Here is a 19,680-nt window from a genome sequence, read left to right on the forward strand (position 1 = left end):
GGGGCCAGGACTGAAAGTTCATGTAAATTTGAAATGCTCAAATGAACGGCTGCATTCTAATCAGGAAGCTCATTTTTTTCATCACTATTTCTAAAATCTGCTGTTTACTTAAGAAACACATGACTGCTGCCCATAATTTTAATAACCACATCTGAAATATCAAGGTGATGATCCCAGGCTGCCTCTGAGAATTCTAGCGCTGTCCCATTATTTGCAAGGCCCATACAACACCTGGAAAAAATACACAGTGCCTTAAGTGTCCCCTTGTAAACACATAGCTGAATATTTTCTTTTTACATACTTGCCTTTGTCTGTATATCTTGAATTAATTACTTAGCTTTTTCACTCTAAAGGAGAGCGTATACGTCTTCAAGGTTACACTGCCTTTGGCAATAGACTTATTTCTTCATGACTTAGTCATGGGATCATTTTGCTATGCAAATAGGCAAACTCACTTTCCAAAGAACTTCTTGAATCTCCGGGGGGACAAGTCCCAGTCACTGCCTTGCCTGTACTAGAGACGATTCGGATAACCTGTTTTGGATCTCAGCAACTGTCAATGCTGGAAGTACTCCCGACTCCCAGCTAAAATTTTCAAGGACAAATTAAGAGTAAATAGAAATAAAACCAAGGAGGCTAAATGCAGATCAAGTATAAGAAAATGATACACAATTCCAATCACTACCTTTTTCCTCCAAGAATGATACCTTCTCCTATACAGGATTTATTTTTAAAAGATGTAATTTGGGCTTCCGTTTCTCAAACACCGCATCAAGACTGTCACACGCGGTGCTGCCCAGCCTCTTTGCCTTATTTCCTGCACTCTCAGGGTGCTCCACTACCATCAGATAACAATATATTTTGCCCGTTTCAAAAGCTCTATCCTGATACCTCTCTTTTTACTATATATGACCCCTCTTCCACTTTGCAAATCATGCTCTTTCCTCTTTTTATTTTAAATCCTGCTGAAATGGCAAATGCTCTCCAGGTAAGCCCACCTGGTGCCTGCACTGGCGGTGTGTTCAGAGGCGTAAGACTGTAAGCAGCATTGACTGAAATTGGTTCTCTGGTGTTTTCTATAATTATCCTCACTAAGTCCCCCATTCAACAGATGAGCTATCCAATTCTCAGCTCCCAAATGCCACCAGTCCACTGAGAGGAAGGTAGTGCTTGAATAAAGCGGCAGACTGACTGAAGTCCTGTGCCTCTGGATCTCTAGCACTGCCTTTCATTTATTCCTCAAACCAATCTGAATACAGAGGCCCATTCACTACGGCTACATGATACTGCACACTGCGAATCATTAGGCTGAACCAGAAATTGTCAAATGATGAAAAACAAGTACAGCCGTCCCTTCTAATACTGCCTGCACAGCCTCATGTTTACTGTTCCAGCTCCACTGAGATCAAACTGCAAGCATTTATTGTGGTCATCACCCAAAGTACCGTCACAGGTAGGAAAAAAGAAATTGAGGATTCAGATGACTTCCTCAAGCAAAGCAAATCCTAGCGGCAAAGTCAAGAAAAATAAAAACTAACGATGTATCAGTCTCCTATGTGCCCCTGCTACCTCAAGCCGAAGTTCTAGAATACCGAATGCTTCCGAGAGGAATTCAGACACCAGTTTCAGCAGGGGACTTTTTTCAAATACTATAAAGCAAAAACAACATGAACACGAACACAAGCCAACTCTACAGGATTTGAAATAAAACTCAACCATTGGTTATTCTTACAGCTTCTTTTCCACCCAGAGCTTCCAACCACTGCTTCCTCTCCTCTTCCGAAAACGCCTGCATGGTCAAAGAAACTCCAGGCCTGCAAGACACCAGGAACAGATCAGGTTACTCCTTGGCTGCGAAAAACAAACCTCCTTTTCTACTTTCTAAGTTTTCATTGTGGTCGTTGTTTCTTTTAAAATTTTAATTGTGATAAAATACACAGAACATAAAATATACCATCTTCACCATTTTTAACTACACAGTTGAGCAGTGTCGAGTCCAGTCTCCAAAACTCTTCATCTTGTAAAACTAAAACTCTGTACCCATGAAAAAGTCCCCATTTCCCCTCCTCACAGCCCCTGGCAACCACCCTTCTACCTTCTGTCTCTGTGAATTTGATGACGTAACTCTTAGAAGTGGACTCATACAGTATTTGCCTTTTTTGTGGCTTGCTTATTTCACTTAGTAAAGTATCCTCCATTTTCATCCATACTATAGCGTGTGTCAAAATTTCTTTCCTTTTTAAGGCTGAACAGAATTCCATTGTATGTACAGACCACATTTTGCTTATCCATTCATCCACCAACGGACACGTGGCTTGTTTCCACACGGCTACTGTAAACAAGGTTGCTATCAACATAGGTGTACAAATATCTCCCTGAGACCCTGCTTCCAATTCTTTCGGGTATATACCCACAAGTGGAGTTGTCCAGCATGACATAATAAATATATGTCTGGTCTCTGACCCTATTTCCTGGCACACAGCTCCTAAAACCCTTAGAATCTCTGCAATGATGTGTCATTTTGTATATTAATGAGCTGACGGGACTGGGGGGGCTCCTGGAAAGTCTCAGGATGAGGGCCGGTTGCCAAGGGAACCAACCATGTGATTAGAGGATTAGAACTTTCAGCTCCACTCCACCCGTACACCTCCCAGGAGTGGGGTAGGGCTGGAAATTGACTTCAAACACCAATGGTCAATGATTTAATCAATCATTCCTGCACAATGAAGCCTCCATAAAAATCCCTGGGGTTCAGAGAGCTTGCAGGCTGGTGAGCCCATGAAGATGCTGGAGGGAGAGCACCTAGAGAAGACATGGGAGCTCCAAGCCCCTTCCTCCATACTTTGCCCTATACATCTCTTCATGAATCTCTTCGTCTGTTCCCATTAAAATATCCTTTGTAATAAATCAGCAACAGTAAGTAAACTGTTTTCCAGAGTTCTGTGAGGCATTCTAGCAGATTATCAAACTCAAGGACAGGGTCATGGGAATGCCTGATTTATAACCAAAAGCACAGCTGACAACCTTGTAACTTGTAACTGGCATCTGGACTGGACTTGTAACTGGCATCTGAAGCGGTAGGGGGCAGTCTTGAGCCCTTGATCCGTTGGGTCTTCATGAACTCTACTTGGTGTCAAAACTGAGTTCAATCATAGGACACTTGGTCTCCACAGAGAATTGGAGAATTGCTTAGTGCAGAGAAACCCACACCATTCTGAGTACAGAAGTGTCCCATGAGTAGGGAGAAACAGTTTTGTCTCACAAGACAGGTCAAATGTAATTTTTTTTTTTAATGTTGCTCATTCCCACTAACAATGCACAGGGTTCCAATTTCTCCATATCTTTCTTCACCAACACTTGTAATTTTCTCTTTTTTTTTTTTTTGAAAGTAGCCATTCTAATAGGTGTGGGGTGGTAGTAATGATTAAATTTTATTTATAAAAGATAACATGTTATCTTTACCCAGGCATGGGCAGAGTGAAAGCAGAAAATCATCTTTCACCCCATCCCAATTCCACTTCCAAGAAGATAGCACTGTTAACTGTTTAGGGTGTTTCCTCTGTATTTTCTTAGAGCTCTGGGTTGGTCCTCAGGGCCAAATGCCAATCTTTCTCAGTTCAGTTTATTTGGATATTTAGAGAGTCTTCCAGAAAACTCATCATATTGGGAAGGAGTCCTAGGTAGAAAAGCCATTAATAATTCCTCTTCAACTGTGGTGGTTTCTCCAATGAAACAAATTTTGTATATTTGATCAAAAGTATTAAAAATGAACCTTTCTGGCAAGGGATGAAAACCATAGACAACTGGAAATGAAAACCATAGACAACTGGAAATGAAAATCATAGACAACTGGAAATGAAAATAGATGGTTGAAATGGAAAGTAAACATTCATTCTCCTTTGATAATGAATATACTTGTTTTTGTTTTGTTTTGTTTTGTTTTTGCGGTATGCGGGCCTCCCACCACTGTGGCGTCTCCCGCTGCAGAGCACAGGCTCCGGACGCAAAGGCCCAGCGGCCATGGCCCACGGGCCCAGCCGCTCCGCGGCATGCGGGATCCTCCCGGACCGGGGCACGAACCTGTGTCCCCTGCGTCGGCAGGCAGACTCTTCACCACTGTACCACCGGGGAAGCCCCTGAATATACTTTTTAAAGTTAACACTCCTGTAACAGTACTTCATCTCATTTTCAAGTATTGGGTAATCTCTTACAAGTAAAGCAAGCTGCAAGAATCAAGTGCAATTCAATAATCGCTACAATTTTTATAAAGTACTATAAAGCATGCAGCACTCCAAAAGCATCATCCCAAATACAAACATGTGATGCCCCCAACGTTCACACCCACAGGCGTTAGGCTTTCTCCCCATGTGATGGTTATAAAGCCGGAGAAGTTATGTGCTTCAAGTTCACTACCAAGTAACTATAGCTGCAACTGATAGTCTCTTGTCTTCAACCATTTTCTCCAGGCTATGAATTTTGTGGGGAAAAAAAATCACTTGTAATCCCCCAACCCCACTCCTGAACAGCAAAACGGCTCTTTACTGTCTACCCTAAACATTTCAGCGTTGGCCCGGCTTTGCCATCACCTTGGCACTACGGAGCTCACAACCAAGATTCCACCTCCTCTTGCTCTTCTATGCACAGCATCCTTCTGGAGCAAGAATCGAGGCAAGATGCCCAGAAAACCAGGCTGTTTTAAGAAGTAACTCGAATGGGACGTGAAGATTTTGGCCCTTATTCTTAGTAACCCACACTGGGCTCAGGAGAGTTAATTAAAATTGTGAGGGAAAACTTCAGATGGCAGGCATGTTTTTCTTTACATCAGTTAAGTGATAAAACAATATTTACACACAGGGGTCTCAGGTCTGCATGACTGCTCCGTTCTCGTAAAGGAGAAAAAATAGCTAAAGACCTCTCCCGAAAGTATATGGAATGGATTCAAACACTTAATATGTAACTAAGTGAACTAAAGTATAAAATGGACAGTAAGAGGCTACAGCAAATATATAACAGAAAGTTAACAGCTTTTCTAATCAGGAATGGCAAAACCAGCAGAGGAAAACAGGACCCCAGCTTAAAAATGGCAAAGTCTGTCATGGGAATACAAACACGGGGTTTACAAACATTCAGTTCAACAACCATTGAAATATCATCTGTTGTGCTTCAGGTCTTGAACCAGAGGGTCAGGAATTATTAAATATCTCACTACCTGCTAGGCACTGGGCTCAGCATACAGCCCACAAAGGGCTGACTATCTAGCAGAGAAAGCAAAAGGTAAACAAAATGCAAATAACCAATTAGTTACAAGTACACAGAGCGCTGCCAGGGAGTCAGGTAAATTTAAATGTGTAAAACCAGCTACCTAGAAGGAAAAGAGGAAATGAGCAGGACATCAGGAGATGCGTGTCCACATATAAAAACTTTCACTTTCAAATATGCTAAATCATTGTGGTCTAGGAGACTTGTCGGTGAGCTAATTCCGCTGCCAGTCTCTTTGGGCAACTTCAGGATTTCAAGGTACTATGGAGATAGAAAAGGAAAGCCTGGCCTAACCCTGGAAGTTAGGCATCCCTGGGGAAGCGACATTTAATCTGAGGCTTTAAGGATAAATGAGCCATGCAGGAGCAATAGGGCCAGAGTCGTCCCCCAGACCAAAGAGGCACCTAGGAGGAAAGAGCGCACTTTCATGGAGCTGGGATCAGCCTCATCACGGGTCCTACAAACCAGCTGGACAAGCAACTCGATGGAAAGCTGGAGATGCAGCCCGGGGTCCCGCCACAAAGGGCCTCCTTGGCCATGCTAAGGGCTCACTTATCCTAAATGTCACTGAAAGTTTTTAGTAGGGGGTTAACATGATCAGATTAAAGGTGTACGTGAACACTGGCTGCTGCTGGGCGGAAAACAGACTGAACAGGGGTGCGTGCAAAGATTTGTTAGAAGACTCAGAGGATAAGACAGAGTGACCAAGATGAAGGAAAAACAAATGAATGGACCTGGGAAATAGTCATGAGGTGCTACTACGTACTATGGGCAACAAAATAATGAGTAAGAAAGCTGTCACTCCAAGAATAAAGAATAAAAGACAGATCATTTACAATATAACATCAATAACTAGTTAAGGGATTCGCTGAGAGCCAAAAACAACTGTAGCAAATAAGGACTTACTATACTTATAATACTCAAAATCAGACACCGAACCTGATGAAATTTCGTGCTTTCTAGTTTCTTTTTGTTTTCCCTCTAAGGTTCTCCATTCATACTCGAGGGGAAATAATAGTTACTACCAGTATATGGTTGGATATTCTTTTTTTTCAATATTCATTTATTTATTTTCCTTTTTTTTTTTGGCTGTGTCAGGTCTTAGTTGTGGCACGCAGAATCTTCATTGAGGCACACGGGTTTCTCTCTAGTTGTGGCGGGCAGGTTTTCTCTCTCTCGTTGTGGCGTGTGGGTTTTCTCTCCCTAGTTGAGGCACGCGAGCTCAATAGTTGTGGCGTGCTGGCTTAGCTGCCCCACAGTATATAAGATCTTAGTTCCCCAACCAGGGATCGAACCCACATCCCCTGCATTGGAAGGCGGATTCTTTACCACTGGACCACCAGGGAAGTCCCTGGTTGGATACTCTTAACTAAGTTGTACATAGAGCAGCAGATAAGAGAAATAATGACCGGTTCTGATAACTTGGAAGACAAGACAAAAGTGTTGAATGATGAAGACTCATGAACTAGAATTACAGATAGTAAAGTAAGGACAAAAGCAATTGTCAGGCTTCAGATGAAACAGCCATGTTACAACTGGACAGAAATCGAATGTGGCATAAAAACTAAAGCATTATTCTACTCCTTGCCTCCGAGGCGTGATGCCTCAGACTTGAGCCCCCAGCCCTTTGAGGGATACGGCGGAGAACAAACCAACCAACCTGCTGCAAGGTAAGAGATTCAGTAGAAATTTATCACCTACAAGGAAAGAATTCTATTTCTGTTCCCATTTTGACAAATAATAACATGGTAACTCCCAACAATTCCAGTTTGCAGAATTAATTCATCACACTGTAGTGATCCCTCGGAACACTTCACACTTGCCACATGTTACTTAAAGGGATCAGTCACCAGTATTACAGAAAGCTGGGCCCCATCCTAACACACACGCTGCCCACAGCCATCCTCTATAAGCCCCTACCTCTAAATAAAACATCGTGCACTAAAACACGTTTCAACCATTTTAAATTGCTCAAGTTTCTTCCCCTTTTTAAATAATCAACTGCTAGGAAATCAGTAAGCCAAACTGAGACTTAAGGACACATTTTAAACTACAGTATTAATAGCATCTCATCCTTAAACCATAAAAACTCTCTAGTTTTTGAAACAAAGACATGTTTTATTAATAAGATTTAATGGAAGTGTAGAACAACATGGTGACCACGAGGCTAGTGAAGAACAGAAAATTTTACAACCATGTGCTGGATAATTCACATTTACATAAAGAAAGAAACAGCAATTATCTCTTTCGTTTCACGGAGTAGCTAAGGGAAAAACATTAGCAACTCCCCAGAAGCTAGAACCAGGATTGAGAACGTTCTAATTTGGGGTTCTTGGAGCAGATACTGCTGCAATGCATTACACGGGTCCAGCTGAGGACGGCGCCTCCTCTTCTTCCTTCATCAAATAATCATCTCGGTACATACCCGGTACATCGGGTACAGGCTGTGTATCACACACTGTGCTAAGCTCTGGATAATCCTGCGTGCACAGCAAGGCAAAGAGGATTCCTGGCATACAAAGGCAATGGGATAAACTTCACGAAGGAAAAGTGGACCAACAAAAGAGAGCACCTGGCCGGGATAGTCTGTCCTTACTTAAAACCAAAATTATTATCTGTAGAGCACAAGGTTGAGAACTGAAATCTGAAGTAACAGGTTAAACAGGTTCTTATTCTTAAATCAGCACCTCTATCTCGTTTCATTCATTCATTCAAAACAGTATGGACGGGCTTCCCCAGAGGCGCAGTGGTTGAGAGTCCGCCTGCCGATGCAGGGGACACGGGTTCGTGCCCCGGTCCGGGAAGATCCCACATGCCGCGGAGCGGCTGGGCCCATGAGCCATGGCCGCTGAGCCTGCGCGTCCCGAGCCTGTGTTCCGCAACAGTAAAGGCCACAACAGTGAGAGGCCCGCGTACCGCAAAAAACAAAACAGTATGGACTATTACGCATCAGACACTACCCAAGGCAGATGCGTGAGAAACAGTTTTAGGAAACTAGTATCTGTATTCTATGTTTGACCCCATATCTATTAATTCTCTTTCAAATGCATTTTTTATAGTGCTCTCGAAGCATGTGGAAGACATGCATTTTCCTTAGATTCTACATGGCAGATCAATGAGCCCGTATATTAAGAAAATATACAACAAGAGCAGAGAGAAACATTCACAAGACATTTATGAGATGTCAATTGATATTATTGTAAATGGAGAAATTAAGAGAAAAAACTAAGAAGCAGCTACCAAAATTTATGATGGTAACAAATCGGGAATATTCTAATGCTTTTCTAAGAGGAATGTTGAAAAGGAAGAGGGGAAAAAAAAAATAACCCAGCACATTACAAGTCCTGCACTAAATTATACTCTAAGGGGAAGGCGCCAAAGCCAAGCAAAACACTTTTAAAAGTTTTAGAAATGTTTAGTCATAATTAGCTTCTCATAAGGGCTGCTGGAAAATTTTTTAAATACATACATTTTTTCTTGAGATAATTAAAGCATGTTACCTGATCTTACTAAGGGGGAAGACTTCATAACAACTTCTTTCTTCTGTCCACTAAGAAGCTGCTTCAAATAGAGCAAGTAAGCAATGATAGAGTCACAAGGAGGATTGTTTTCTCCAGTAAAAGTGAATTCAACCCATTCATCGTTAGAGAACAGCTGCGTAGAAGTTGTTAAGACAACATCATTCTCACCTTAAGAACATGAACAAGATGGAGAACCTATAAAATCACAGTTTTGTTTTGCTTTATTTTTAATAACCATCTGATGGGACTTCCCTGGTGGTCCAGTGGTTAAGACTCCATGCTTCCAATGCAGGGACGTGGGCTGCATCCCTGGTCGGGGAACTAAGATCCCACATGCCGCACGGCGCAGCAAGTAGGTAAAGTAAAGTAAAGTGAAGAACCATATGAGAACTGAAAATGCAAAAATCCCTAGTTAACTAAAATGCAGGAAGTAACAAGTCCTTTCTTGGAGAGAAGGCACGTACGCACATACAGCTGTTTTCATCCTTTGTGAAGCAGCAGGACAAAGAGGCAGCCATCGGAGATGAGGAAAGCAGGATTTTAACAAAGTTTTAAAGGTAGAGTATGAGCTGGTGGGATGGTTTAAATCCTTAGAAGACACAGACACGAAGAGAATGTGAACCCACCCTCACTCCTTCCCGCAGTGTTTCCCCAGGTGCTCAGGGGCAGTCTGAGAGCAGAGATGAAAGAGATGTGTCTGCTAAGACTGAGTGGCAGGGCGGGAGAGCTTCCGGAGAGGGTTCAGAGAGCATCCTCAAATCACAGGAAGCCCGTGACTAACAGAATCTAACCAAAGTAACAACAATGCCCAATCTCAGCTCAACCGCCAACTGACCTGACAGCCCTACGCATTAGCTAGCCTGATGGGAAAATGGGCATGTCCTTTACCAGATATGAATATTACTTACCTTAGTCTCTACTGCTCTCTTACGATCCCTGGTATTCAACCAGAAAATTAAAAGGCATGCAAAGAAGCAAAGAAATGTAACCCAACATCAAGAGAGGAAGTAGTCAAGAGAACCAGACCCAGAAATAGCTCAGGTATGGCTGGGGGAGGGGCAGGGGGAGGGGAACTGAAACCTAAAAACAACAGTAAATATGTTAAAGGATCCATGGCAAAAGGCGGCCGACACACATAAACTGATGGGAATTTCAGCAAAGAGATGGAAACTATTAAAAAGACACAAATGGATATGCAAGAAGTGAAAAATAAAATAAGTGATGAAGAGTTCAGGAACACAACTTCCACATGCAAAGCAACCAAACCCAAGTCTATATCCCCAACTGCCCCCTTTATCTAACTCACACGTCCAACCAATATTTCCCCTGCCCTAAAATCACCCCCAGGCCAGATACCAGACAACTGAAAACCACGCCTACAGCCTAGAGCTCACCAGTGTTACTCAGAGTAGCTAATCCTATGCTTTCTCCCCTTCTCTGCCTTACAGAAACCCCAGTAAAAGCTCTAGTCTAGGATTTCCCCTCACTCCTTCCTGACTCCTGACCAAAACCTGATGTAACCCCACATGGCCCTATGTGGCATGGTGTGCCCTCTTCTCTTGGAAAGTGTAAGGAATAAAATTCTCTTCCAGTGGCATTAGCCTCTACATGACATCACTCAGCCACCTCTGTAAATTAAAATCCTGCAGGTATAACTGAAACCAGTATCAAATGATCTAACATAATGCATTTAGAGTTCCAGAACGTGAAGAAAGAGAAAAGGGGGCAAACGAAGCATATAAGGAGATAACGGCTAAAATTTTCTGAAACTGAGAAGAATTATCGACTCCCACATCCAAGAACTTCCATGAACCCCAAGCAAGGTAAAACAAAGAAAACCCCATTTAGGCACCTCATGAAAAGAAAATCTTGAAAGCAGCAGAAGAAAGAGATGACATACAAGAGAACAGTAAGAAAGATAGATGACCTGTCATGAGAAAAAAAAAATGGACCCTTAAGAAAACAGAAATGACTTCTTAGAAGTGCTGGGGGAAGAAAAAAACTATCAATCCAGAGTCCTACATCCATCAAAAATGAAGGTAAAAGAAAGACATTTTCAGGTAGACAAAACATGAAAGAATTCTCTAGCCGATCTGCATTACAAGAAATGCTCAAATTAAATTAGCCTAAGGAACTTAAGGGAAATAGCACAAGATAGAAACTTAGTTCTGCAGAAAAGAATGAAGAAAATCAGAATGGATAAATATTTGATATTAAAAGACATGAGGGACTGCCCTGGTGGTCCAGTGGGTAAGACTCTGCATTCTCAATGCAGGCAGCCCAGGTTCGATCCCTGGTCTGGGAACTAGATCCCGCATGCATGCCACAGCTAAGAGTCCACAGGCCGCAACTAAGAGCCCACACGCTGCAACTAAAGAAAAAACATACTGCATGCCGCAACTAAGACCAGGAACAGCCAAAATAAATAAATAAATAAATATTTTAAAAATAAAAGATGAAACCCCACACACACACACACACACCCCCATATATACGTAAATAAAACATTAAATTTTTTAAAAGAGTACTGATTATTAATTTCATAAATTAAAACTAGTAACGTATTGTTGGACTCAGAGTATATGTAGAATTAAAGTCTATAAAACAAGGGCACAGAGGGCAAAAGGGTGGTAATTGGAAGTCTACTGCTGTAAGTTTATATTGTTTATGGAAAGGTAAAAATATGGTAATTTAAAAATGCACCTTATACTCTGTAGGACAACTACTAAAAAATGCACATACAAAGAGGCATAACTAAAAATCATACAGAGGAGATAAATCATAGAGGAGATAAAATAGAACACTAAAAAAGACTCAATTCATTCAAAAGAAGGCCGCAAAGGAGGAACAGAGGAACAAAGAGCAAATAGAACAAATAGAAAACAAAACCAAGATGGTGGGCTTAAACCCATACATATCCACAACTATACTATATACACATTAACTAAAACCCTGATTAAAATGCAAAGGCTAATACACTGGAATTTTTAAGAGCAGGACTCAATTATATGCTGTTTATGAAAAGCAAAGTTGAAACATAAAGACACAAAGAGTTAAAAGAAAAAGGATGGAAAAAAAATATGTACACCTGAAACTAACACAGCACTGTTAATCAACTATACTTCAATATAAAATAAAAAGTAAAAAAAAATATGCCAAGTAAACACTGAGCATAAGAAAGCTAACGTGGCTATATATATTTTCTTTTTTTAGTGTGGCTATATTAATATCACAAGGTAGATTTCAAGATGAAAGATTATTACCAGAAACAGAGAGACATTTCATAATGATAAAAGGGTCACTTCAAGAAGACATAATCATAAACGTACAGACACAAAAAAAACAAAAGATCTCAAATAATCAATATAGGAAACAAAAATTACAAAATAAAAGGAAAACAGGCACATCTTCATCAAAGTGAGAGATTTTAACATCCCTAGTTTAGTCACTGATAGAACAATACCAAAAATCAAAACAATACAGAAGATCTGAGCAACAAAAACCAGCTTGATCTAACCGACATTTCAAGAACACTACAACAGCAGAAAAATCATTGGTCTCATGTACACATGGGTCATTTACTAAATAGACCACATTTGGGACAATGAAACAAGTCTAGTAAACTTCAACTCATTGATAAAATACACAGTATGTTATCCAACCAAAAGACAATTAAAGTAGAAAAACAATAATAATATCGCACATAGAAAATCCCCATCCATGTGGAATTTTTTAAATGTAAATTTATTTTATTTTATTTATTTTTGGCTGCATTGGGTTTTCGTCACTGTGCGTTGGTTTTTCTCTAGTTGCGGCGAGTGGGGGCTACTCTTCGTTGCCGTGCACGGGCCTCTCATTGCGGTGGCTTCTCTTGTTGTGGACCGCGGGCTGTAGGCGCGCAGCTTCAGTAGTTGTGGCTCGCGGGCTCTAGAGCACAGACTCAGTAGATGCGGCGCACGGGCTTAGTTGCTCCTTGGCATGTGGGATCTTGCCGGACCAGGGCTCGAACCCATGTCCTCTGCATTCGCAGTAGGATTCTTAACCACTGTGTCACCAGGTGAGTCCCTAGAAAGATGTTTTAAAGATTGCAAATTGGGCTTCCCTACTGAAGCCCGTGCCTACAGCCTGCGGTCCGCAACAAGAGAAGCCACCGCAATGAGAGGTCCCTGAACGGCAACGAAGAGTAGCCCCCGCTCGCCGCAACTAGAGAAAAACGAACGCGCAGCAACGAAAACCCAATGCAGCCAATCAATCAATCAATCAATAAATCAATAAATAAATCCTCTTTCTAGATAACACCTGAGTAAAAATTCAACACCTATGTCCTAATCACATAAAATTTTTTTTAATTTTCTGGAGCTGAATTACAATGAAAACACTACACATCAAAATTTGTGGGATATAAGCTAAGCCGTTTTAGAAGGAAATCTATAGAGTTATATGTCTACATTCAAAATAAAATGGAAAATCAATGCTTCCATCTTAAGAAATGTTTAAAAGAAAACCAAAATCCAAAGGAAATAAAAATAAAAGTAAAAAACAATGAAATATAATATGGACAATATGGGTCATCTGAAAAAATTAGTAAAACTGATAAAGTTCTAGGCAAGACTTGTTGAGAAAAAAATGAAAAACTTCAGTACCAAGCATTAAAAAAGAGGTACCACTACAGATCCTCTTTGAAAATAAGAGGTATTATGAAGAAATTTATTCCAATAAAGTCAAAAGCTTAGAGGAAATAAACAAATTCCTTGAAAACCAATTTATCAAAACTAACACACAAAACTAGGAAATCTGGATATCACTTTACATACTAAATAAATCGAATCTGTAATTTTTAAACTTCCCACAAAAAAACCCCACTAGACCAAGATGGCTTCACAGGTAAATTCTCCCAAACACTTAAGGAAGAAACCACACAGACACTTGGAAATAACAGAGCCAGATGGAAAACTTCTCAACTCTCTGAAGCCACCATAACCCTGATATCAAAATCAGACAAAGACATTACAAAAAAAGAGCATAACATACAATATCTGTCACAAACACAAATACAAATACCCTCAACCAAATATTAGCAAAAAAATACAGCAATACCCAATGAAGTTAATACATCACTACCAAGTAGAGTTCATCTCAGAAAAGCAAGATTCGTTTAACTTAGAAAATTCAATGCAATTCACCCATTAACAGATTTGAGAAAAATATTTAATGAGCATTTCAATAGATGCTGACAAGTCTTTTTTTTTTCAAAAGTCAACATCTACTTAGGATTAAAACTAGGAAGCGACAAAAACTTCCTCAATATAAAAGGCACCTACAATCTTCAGCTAACATCATACTTTACAGTGAATAATAAATGCTTTTCCCCTTAAGATGGAGAATAAGGCAAGATGCCCAATATCACCACTTCCATTCAACATATTATTATTGGAGGTCTTGGCAGTACAAAAAGACAAGTAAAAGAAATAAAAGGCATTCAGATTGGAAAGAAAGCAAGCAAGCTGTCTTTATTCACACAGGATACCACTGTGTACAATAAAAAAAAAGTCTTAAACTACAAGCAATAAATCAACTCAGCAACAGAGCAGGACAAAAACGAACTGCATTTTTATATACTAACAGTATATTGAAAATGAAATGAAAAACATCATACATTTTAAAATAGTACCCAGAAACATAAAATACTTAGGGAAATTTAACAAAAGTTATCCATGACCCTACATTGAAAACTATAAAACAATGCTGAAATTCAAGACTAAATACATAGAAGCTAGACTCATGAATTATTAAAACTCCATATTGAAAATACTGGCCTGCAGGTTTTTTGATGAAGGATTAGTATCCAGAATACTTAAAATAATACAAGTAAACTGACTGTAAAATTTATATGGAAATGCAAAGGATCTAGAATGGCCAAAACAATTTTGAAAAAAAACCAGAGGAATCATACCACCTGGCTTCAAGATCTACTATAAAGCTACAGTATTAATGATAGTGTGGAACTGGCAAAAGGACAAATAAACCAATGGAACAGAATAAGCTAGAATTAGACCTGCAAATACACAGACAAGTGTTTTATGACAAAGGTGCCAAAACAATCCAATGACAGGAAAGACCTTTTCAACAAATGGTGCTAGAAATACTGGTTATCTGTATAGGAAAAGATAAATAACACACAATCTCGACAAATCACACCACACACTACCCAAAAATCTTCACAAGTCATAGACCCATTATAAAGCTTTTAAAGAGAAAACATGCGGGGACTTCCTTGGTGGCACAGTGGTTAAGACTCTGTGCTCCCAATGCAGGGGGCCCTGGGTTCGATCCTTGGCCAGGGAACTAGATCCCACATGCATGCCACAACCAAGGAGCCCTCCGGGAGGGAGGGAGGGAGGAAACATGGGAAATGTTTTTTGCAACCTTGGGATAGGTAAAGATTTCTCAGAACAAAGAGTTCTACCAATAAAACTTTTTTAAACTAATAAATTCAACTTAATCAAAATTAGAAAGTTCTTCTCATCAAAGCACTGTTAAGAAAATGAATAGGCAAACCACAGATCAGAGAAAATATTCACAATTAACATATTCATAATTAATACAGCTGATGAAGGATTAGTATCCAGAAAACTTAATTCCTACAATTCAATAACAAAAAGACCAACAACATATTTTAAATGAGCAAAAGACTTTAATAGACAGTTCACAATGTTAGAAATATAATTGGCCAGAAAGCATATGGAACGGCACTCAATCAACTTCACTAGTCATGATTAGCTTAAATGAAAAACACTAACATCATCGAAGGTTGGTTACAGGGTGGAGCAGCTGGAACTCTCATACATCGCTGAACTACTTTGGACAATTGTCAATTTTCTTAAAGGTCTCTCTCTCTCTCTCTCTCTCTCTCACTCACACACACACACACACACACACACACACACCCAGCAATCCCACTCAGAGGTATTTATCCAAGAGAAATGAAAACGTGTGTCCACACAAACCCTTGTATACAATTGTTCATTATGACTTTTTTGTTTGTTTGTTTTTGTTTTTTTGCAGTACGCGGGCCTCTCACTGTTGCGGCCTCTCCCATTGCAGAGCACAGGCTCCGGACACGCAGGCTCAGCGGCCATGGCTCACGGGCCCAGCCGCTCCGCGGCATGTGGGATCCTCCCGGACCGGGGCACGAACCCATGTCCCCTGCATCGGCAGGCGGACTCCCAACCACTGCGCCACCAGGGAAGCCCTATGACTTTATTTACAAAAGCTAAAAACTTTTTGATGATCCACACTCCAATGTCCTTCAGCATGCACTTTCATGAATAAATTCATGAATGTCAATTCAGATTTCCATTTAAATATTGGAACCAATATAAAATGTGGCTTTCAGTGTGCCACTATCAACAATAGCATTCTTAGGGTAAAAATCTTACATTCTATGAAAAACACAGAAGGCTACATACAAGAAATGCTATTTCTAATTCTGCCCACTCCGTCTTCTACCAATTCCACCTAAATTCTTTTAAAATGACTTCCTTTTCTCTTCTCTCTACCCTGGAATCTTAGCAGAACTCCTGAATAATGCACCACGCCCGAAAGGATAACTCCAGACAGAGAGAGCCCTTTGCATTGTGGCTTTATTCATCCCCTGCACTACAACAAATTATCCTATTACACTTTTTTAACTGAAATATACACCCATAAATATTCCTGTAAACACGTAAAAGAAAACAGTACAATTCCATTCAATTCCACAAACTCTTGGAGTTGTCTTTTCAAATGCTTTAAAACAGGGCTTCTCAAGAGCAACCCTACTGACAGGTTGGATCAGACGGTGCTTTCCTGGGGAGGGCTGTCCTGGGCTGGACATTTAGCAGCACTGCTGGCCTCCATCCACTAGACAGTAGTAGCAACAGCCTGCACCCCTGCTGCCCTCCCCATCCCAACTGTGACAATCAAAATGTCCCCAGACACAAAATCACTCACTGTTGAGAACCTCAGACTTCAAGGATTACCTTAACATGTTTTCCCAAGATTTCTATGATTCCTTGTGCTTTGGGCCTTTTTTCCTCCGAGTTTCCAAACTGTGACCAAATCTTCAAGATTAAATTTAACAATCAATTTTTCTAGTATAACCTTCTCCAGCCAGCCCTATTCCCTGTTGCTTCTCAGCTCCCTAAGCACCTTAGACAGACCTCTAAACTGCTTTTTGTTTGCAAACACTCCCAGTCTGTGAGTTCCCTTAAGGTCAGGCCTTCCTTTTAGTCTCTGGTTTACTCTCCCATCCTCAGCGTCAAACACAGTCAATGGCTGTTTAGTTGCCTGAATGGCATGCATTATAAAATACTTACAAATATTACTCCAGCTAATGTGCTACAGAAACATTCTCATTATTATTCAGTCCTACTGCATGGGCTTCTGGAAGCAGTATGCTCTTAATTCACTCTTTTAAAGTGATAAAGAATACATTACCAGGCACACAGTTGCTAAATAAAGTCTCTGGTATAAATGCAGGCTAAAATGCATACTGCTTCAGATACATAGGGGATTTCATCTTCCCATCATCATCATGAAAATACAAATGGGTGAATTATAAAAATAAGAAGTATCTTGCCAACATCCTTCCAAGTGCAATATACTAGGACCTAGGCAACATCAAACCAAATATAATATTTGAAATGTCAAATTAATGAAAGCAACATGGGAAGCATTTTCTTTAAGTGGCGCCTGGCTGTGATGTGTGGGAGGACGTCACAGAATGGTAATTATTTACCAAGCAAGTGTGTGAGGGTCACAGCACAATGCAGCATGCGGCAGGCTTGCCAGTGAAACGGAAAAGCAAGTTATGTAACAAAATTGTTGGATCCGGGGATATTTCACCCTTCAGGGAGGAACGCTGCACCTCCTGACAAACTACAGCTTGCCATGGGGAAAGTAACTACACAAAATGCTCTTCTCCAACCTAAAACCAGTGACGTGACCATTTCACAGCTCATGGTATTTGAAGTGTGACTGGCGTGAAGGAGTGAATGTTTATAGTCATTTAAAAGCCTGATTTTAGTTATGGTAAGTATTCCTTTACCTGCAGCAGTGTTCCTTTTTTGTAGGCTTTATTGAGATATAATTCACCATAAAATTTACCTAGAGTGTACAGTTCAACAGCTTTTAACATAGTCACAGAGCTGCACAACCATCTCCAAAATCAATTTTAGAACATTTTCATCACACCCTAAAAAAAAAAAAAAAAAAAAACCCATACCCATTAGCCCTTATTCTTTATTTTCCTCCAAACCCTCAGCCCTGGGGAACCACTAATCTACTTTCTGTCTACACAGATTTGCCTGTGTAGAACATTCTGGATGTTTCATATACATGGAATCATACGATATGTAGTCTTTTGTGACTGGCTGGTTTCACTCAGCAAACTGCTTTCAAGGTTCATCCACCTTGTAGCATGTTGTAGTGGTTTGATGTAATTTCAAATCTTCTTGTTTATGACAAAAATAAAGTTGTTTTTAAAAGTGAAGTTGGGAGAGACACTGCTTTGGGAGAGATCCCTGCTGTTCTCCTTACTTGCTGCAGGTAATAAGTCCTTCCTTCTCCTGACTATTGGCTTGACACCCTCCGACAGGTGAATGCAGTTTTGGGGTACCAGAAGGACTCTGCACCCAGCTGCCTTGGAATCTTCTCTGAATGCCACCAAGCTCTCCTTATCATTCCCTGCTTTGTTTTGTTTTTTGCTCTATTCACTTTTTACCAGACTGGACGTCTCCGGGCCTTAGCCACTGACAGTCATATCCTATGTTTTCAAATGCATCCATGTTCAACATGAAATAACTACATCTTGCTGTAAAACGTCTTTGAAAAGATTTTGATAAATTTCAGTTTTTGTAAGAAAAAATCATTTTATAAACATAAAAAGAGTGAAGTTGTTTTCAAGAGCAAAGTTACTGTTTTTGTATAAAAGTGAAATTGTGAGTCAGGAGGTCATCAGCCACATCTGAGGTTGCCGACAGCACTCCGTAACTCAGCTAGTGAAGGGCGCTGCTGAAGCCTTATCAATAAGAACACGTGAAGAAGCAACGGTGGAGAGGGGGGATTTGGACTCTGAATACACAGTTTGTAAGGTCTACTCGAGTGTGTTCGGTCTGGGCAAGGCTACCCTCTGTTGATCTAAATAGCTCTCTGAAGACGTGGGGCGTTAGCTCCTGCTGTGGTGAAGGTGACTCTTACCAGCAGCAGCAAAAGCCATGCAGCAGCCCCACAAAGAAGATCTTGCCCATCCACACTGGCCCCTTCGTTCCCTAGCAACCGGGGACTTTCCACTTTTGCTCTCAATGGGTCATGCTGTCTCCTCCCAAGAGCCAACTGGTAGAAAGGTACACCTCAACTAAATGTATCCCCTTCATCTTCCCTTGCCTGGAACAACAGTGTAATTAATCTAGCATTGGTTTAGAGTATGTTATTTCTTTATCAGCTTATTAAGAGACGTTACATATGCTATTAGAGACAGTATACATTGAGACATTATTCATCTTATATGCTACTGGCTTGTGAAATTATTATAATTCCCACAGTGAACCTGTGTTAAATAAAATACTGGCAAAGACAATCTCAGGCTCTGAGAGTAATTTGCCTCAAAATGAAACAGAGCATGTATTAGCTCTTCATTTATGTTTACTGTCCAATCACACTTCACCATATGGCCATGCACATTTATCTATCTATTCATCAGCTGATGGATATTTGTGTTGTTTCTACTTTTGGGCTCTTATGAATAATACTTCTATGAACAGTCCTGGGCAAGTCTTTAGGCAGACATGGGTTTTCATTTCTCTTGTTCACATCACTAGGAGCAGAATTTTCTAGGTCATGTAACTTTAACTTTTGGAAG

General features: G+C 40.4%; 1 protein-coding gene across 3 annotated transcripts in view; it reads right to left on the reverse strand.

Moving 5' to 3' along the window:
* The window catches only part of ARHGAP10 (Rho GTPase activating protein 10), a 327,164-nt gene that overhangs the window by 160,959 nt on the left and 146,525 nt on the right, over positions 1–19,680 (reverse strand). For all 3 annotated transcript variants that reach the window (XM_079920745.1, XM_079920746.1, XM_079920744.1), the window contains one exon: positions 1,733–1,814. In XM_079920745.1, coding sequence (XP_079776871.1) covers positions 1,733–1,814 — 82 coding nt within the window. The remainder of the gene's footprint in view (positions 1–1,732; positions 1,815–19,680) is intronic.

This window comes from Stenella coeruleoalba, assembly GCF_951394435.1.
Source record: "Stenella coeruleoalba genome assembly, chromosome: 4".
In the NCBI taxonomy this organism is placed as follows: Eukaryota; Metazoa; Chordata; class Mammalia; order Artiodactyla; family Delphinidae; genus Stenella; species Stenella coeruleoalba.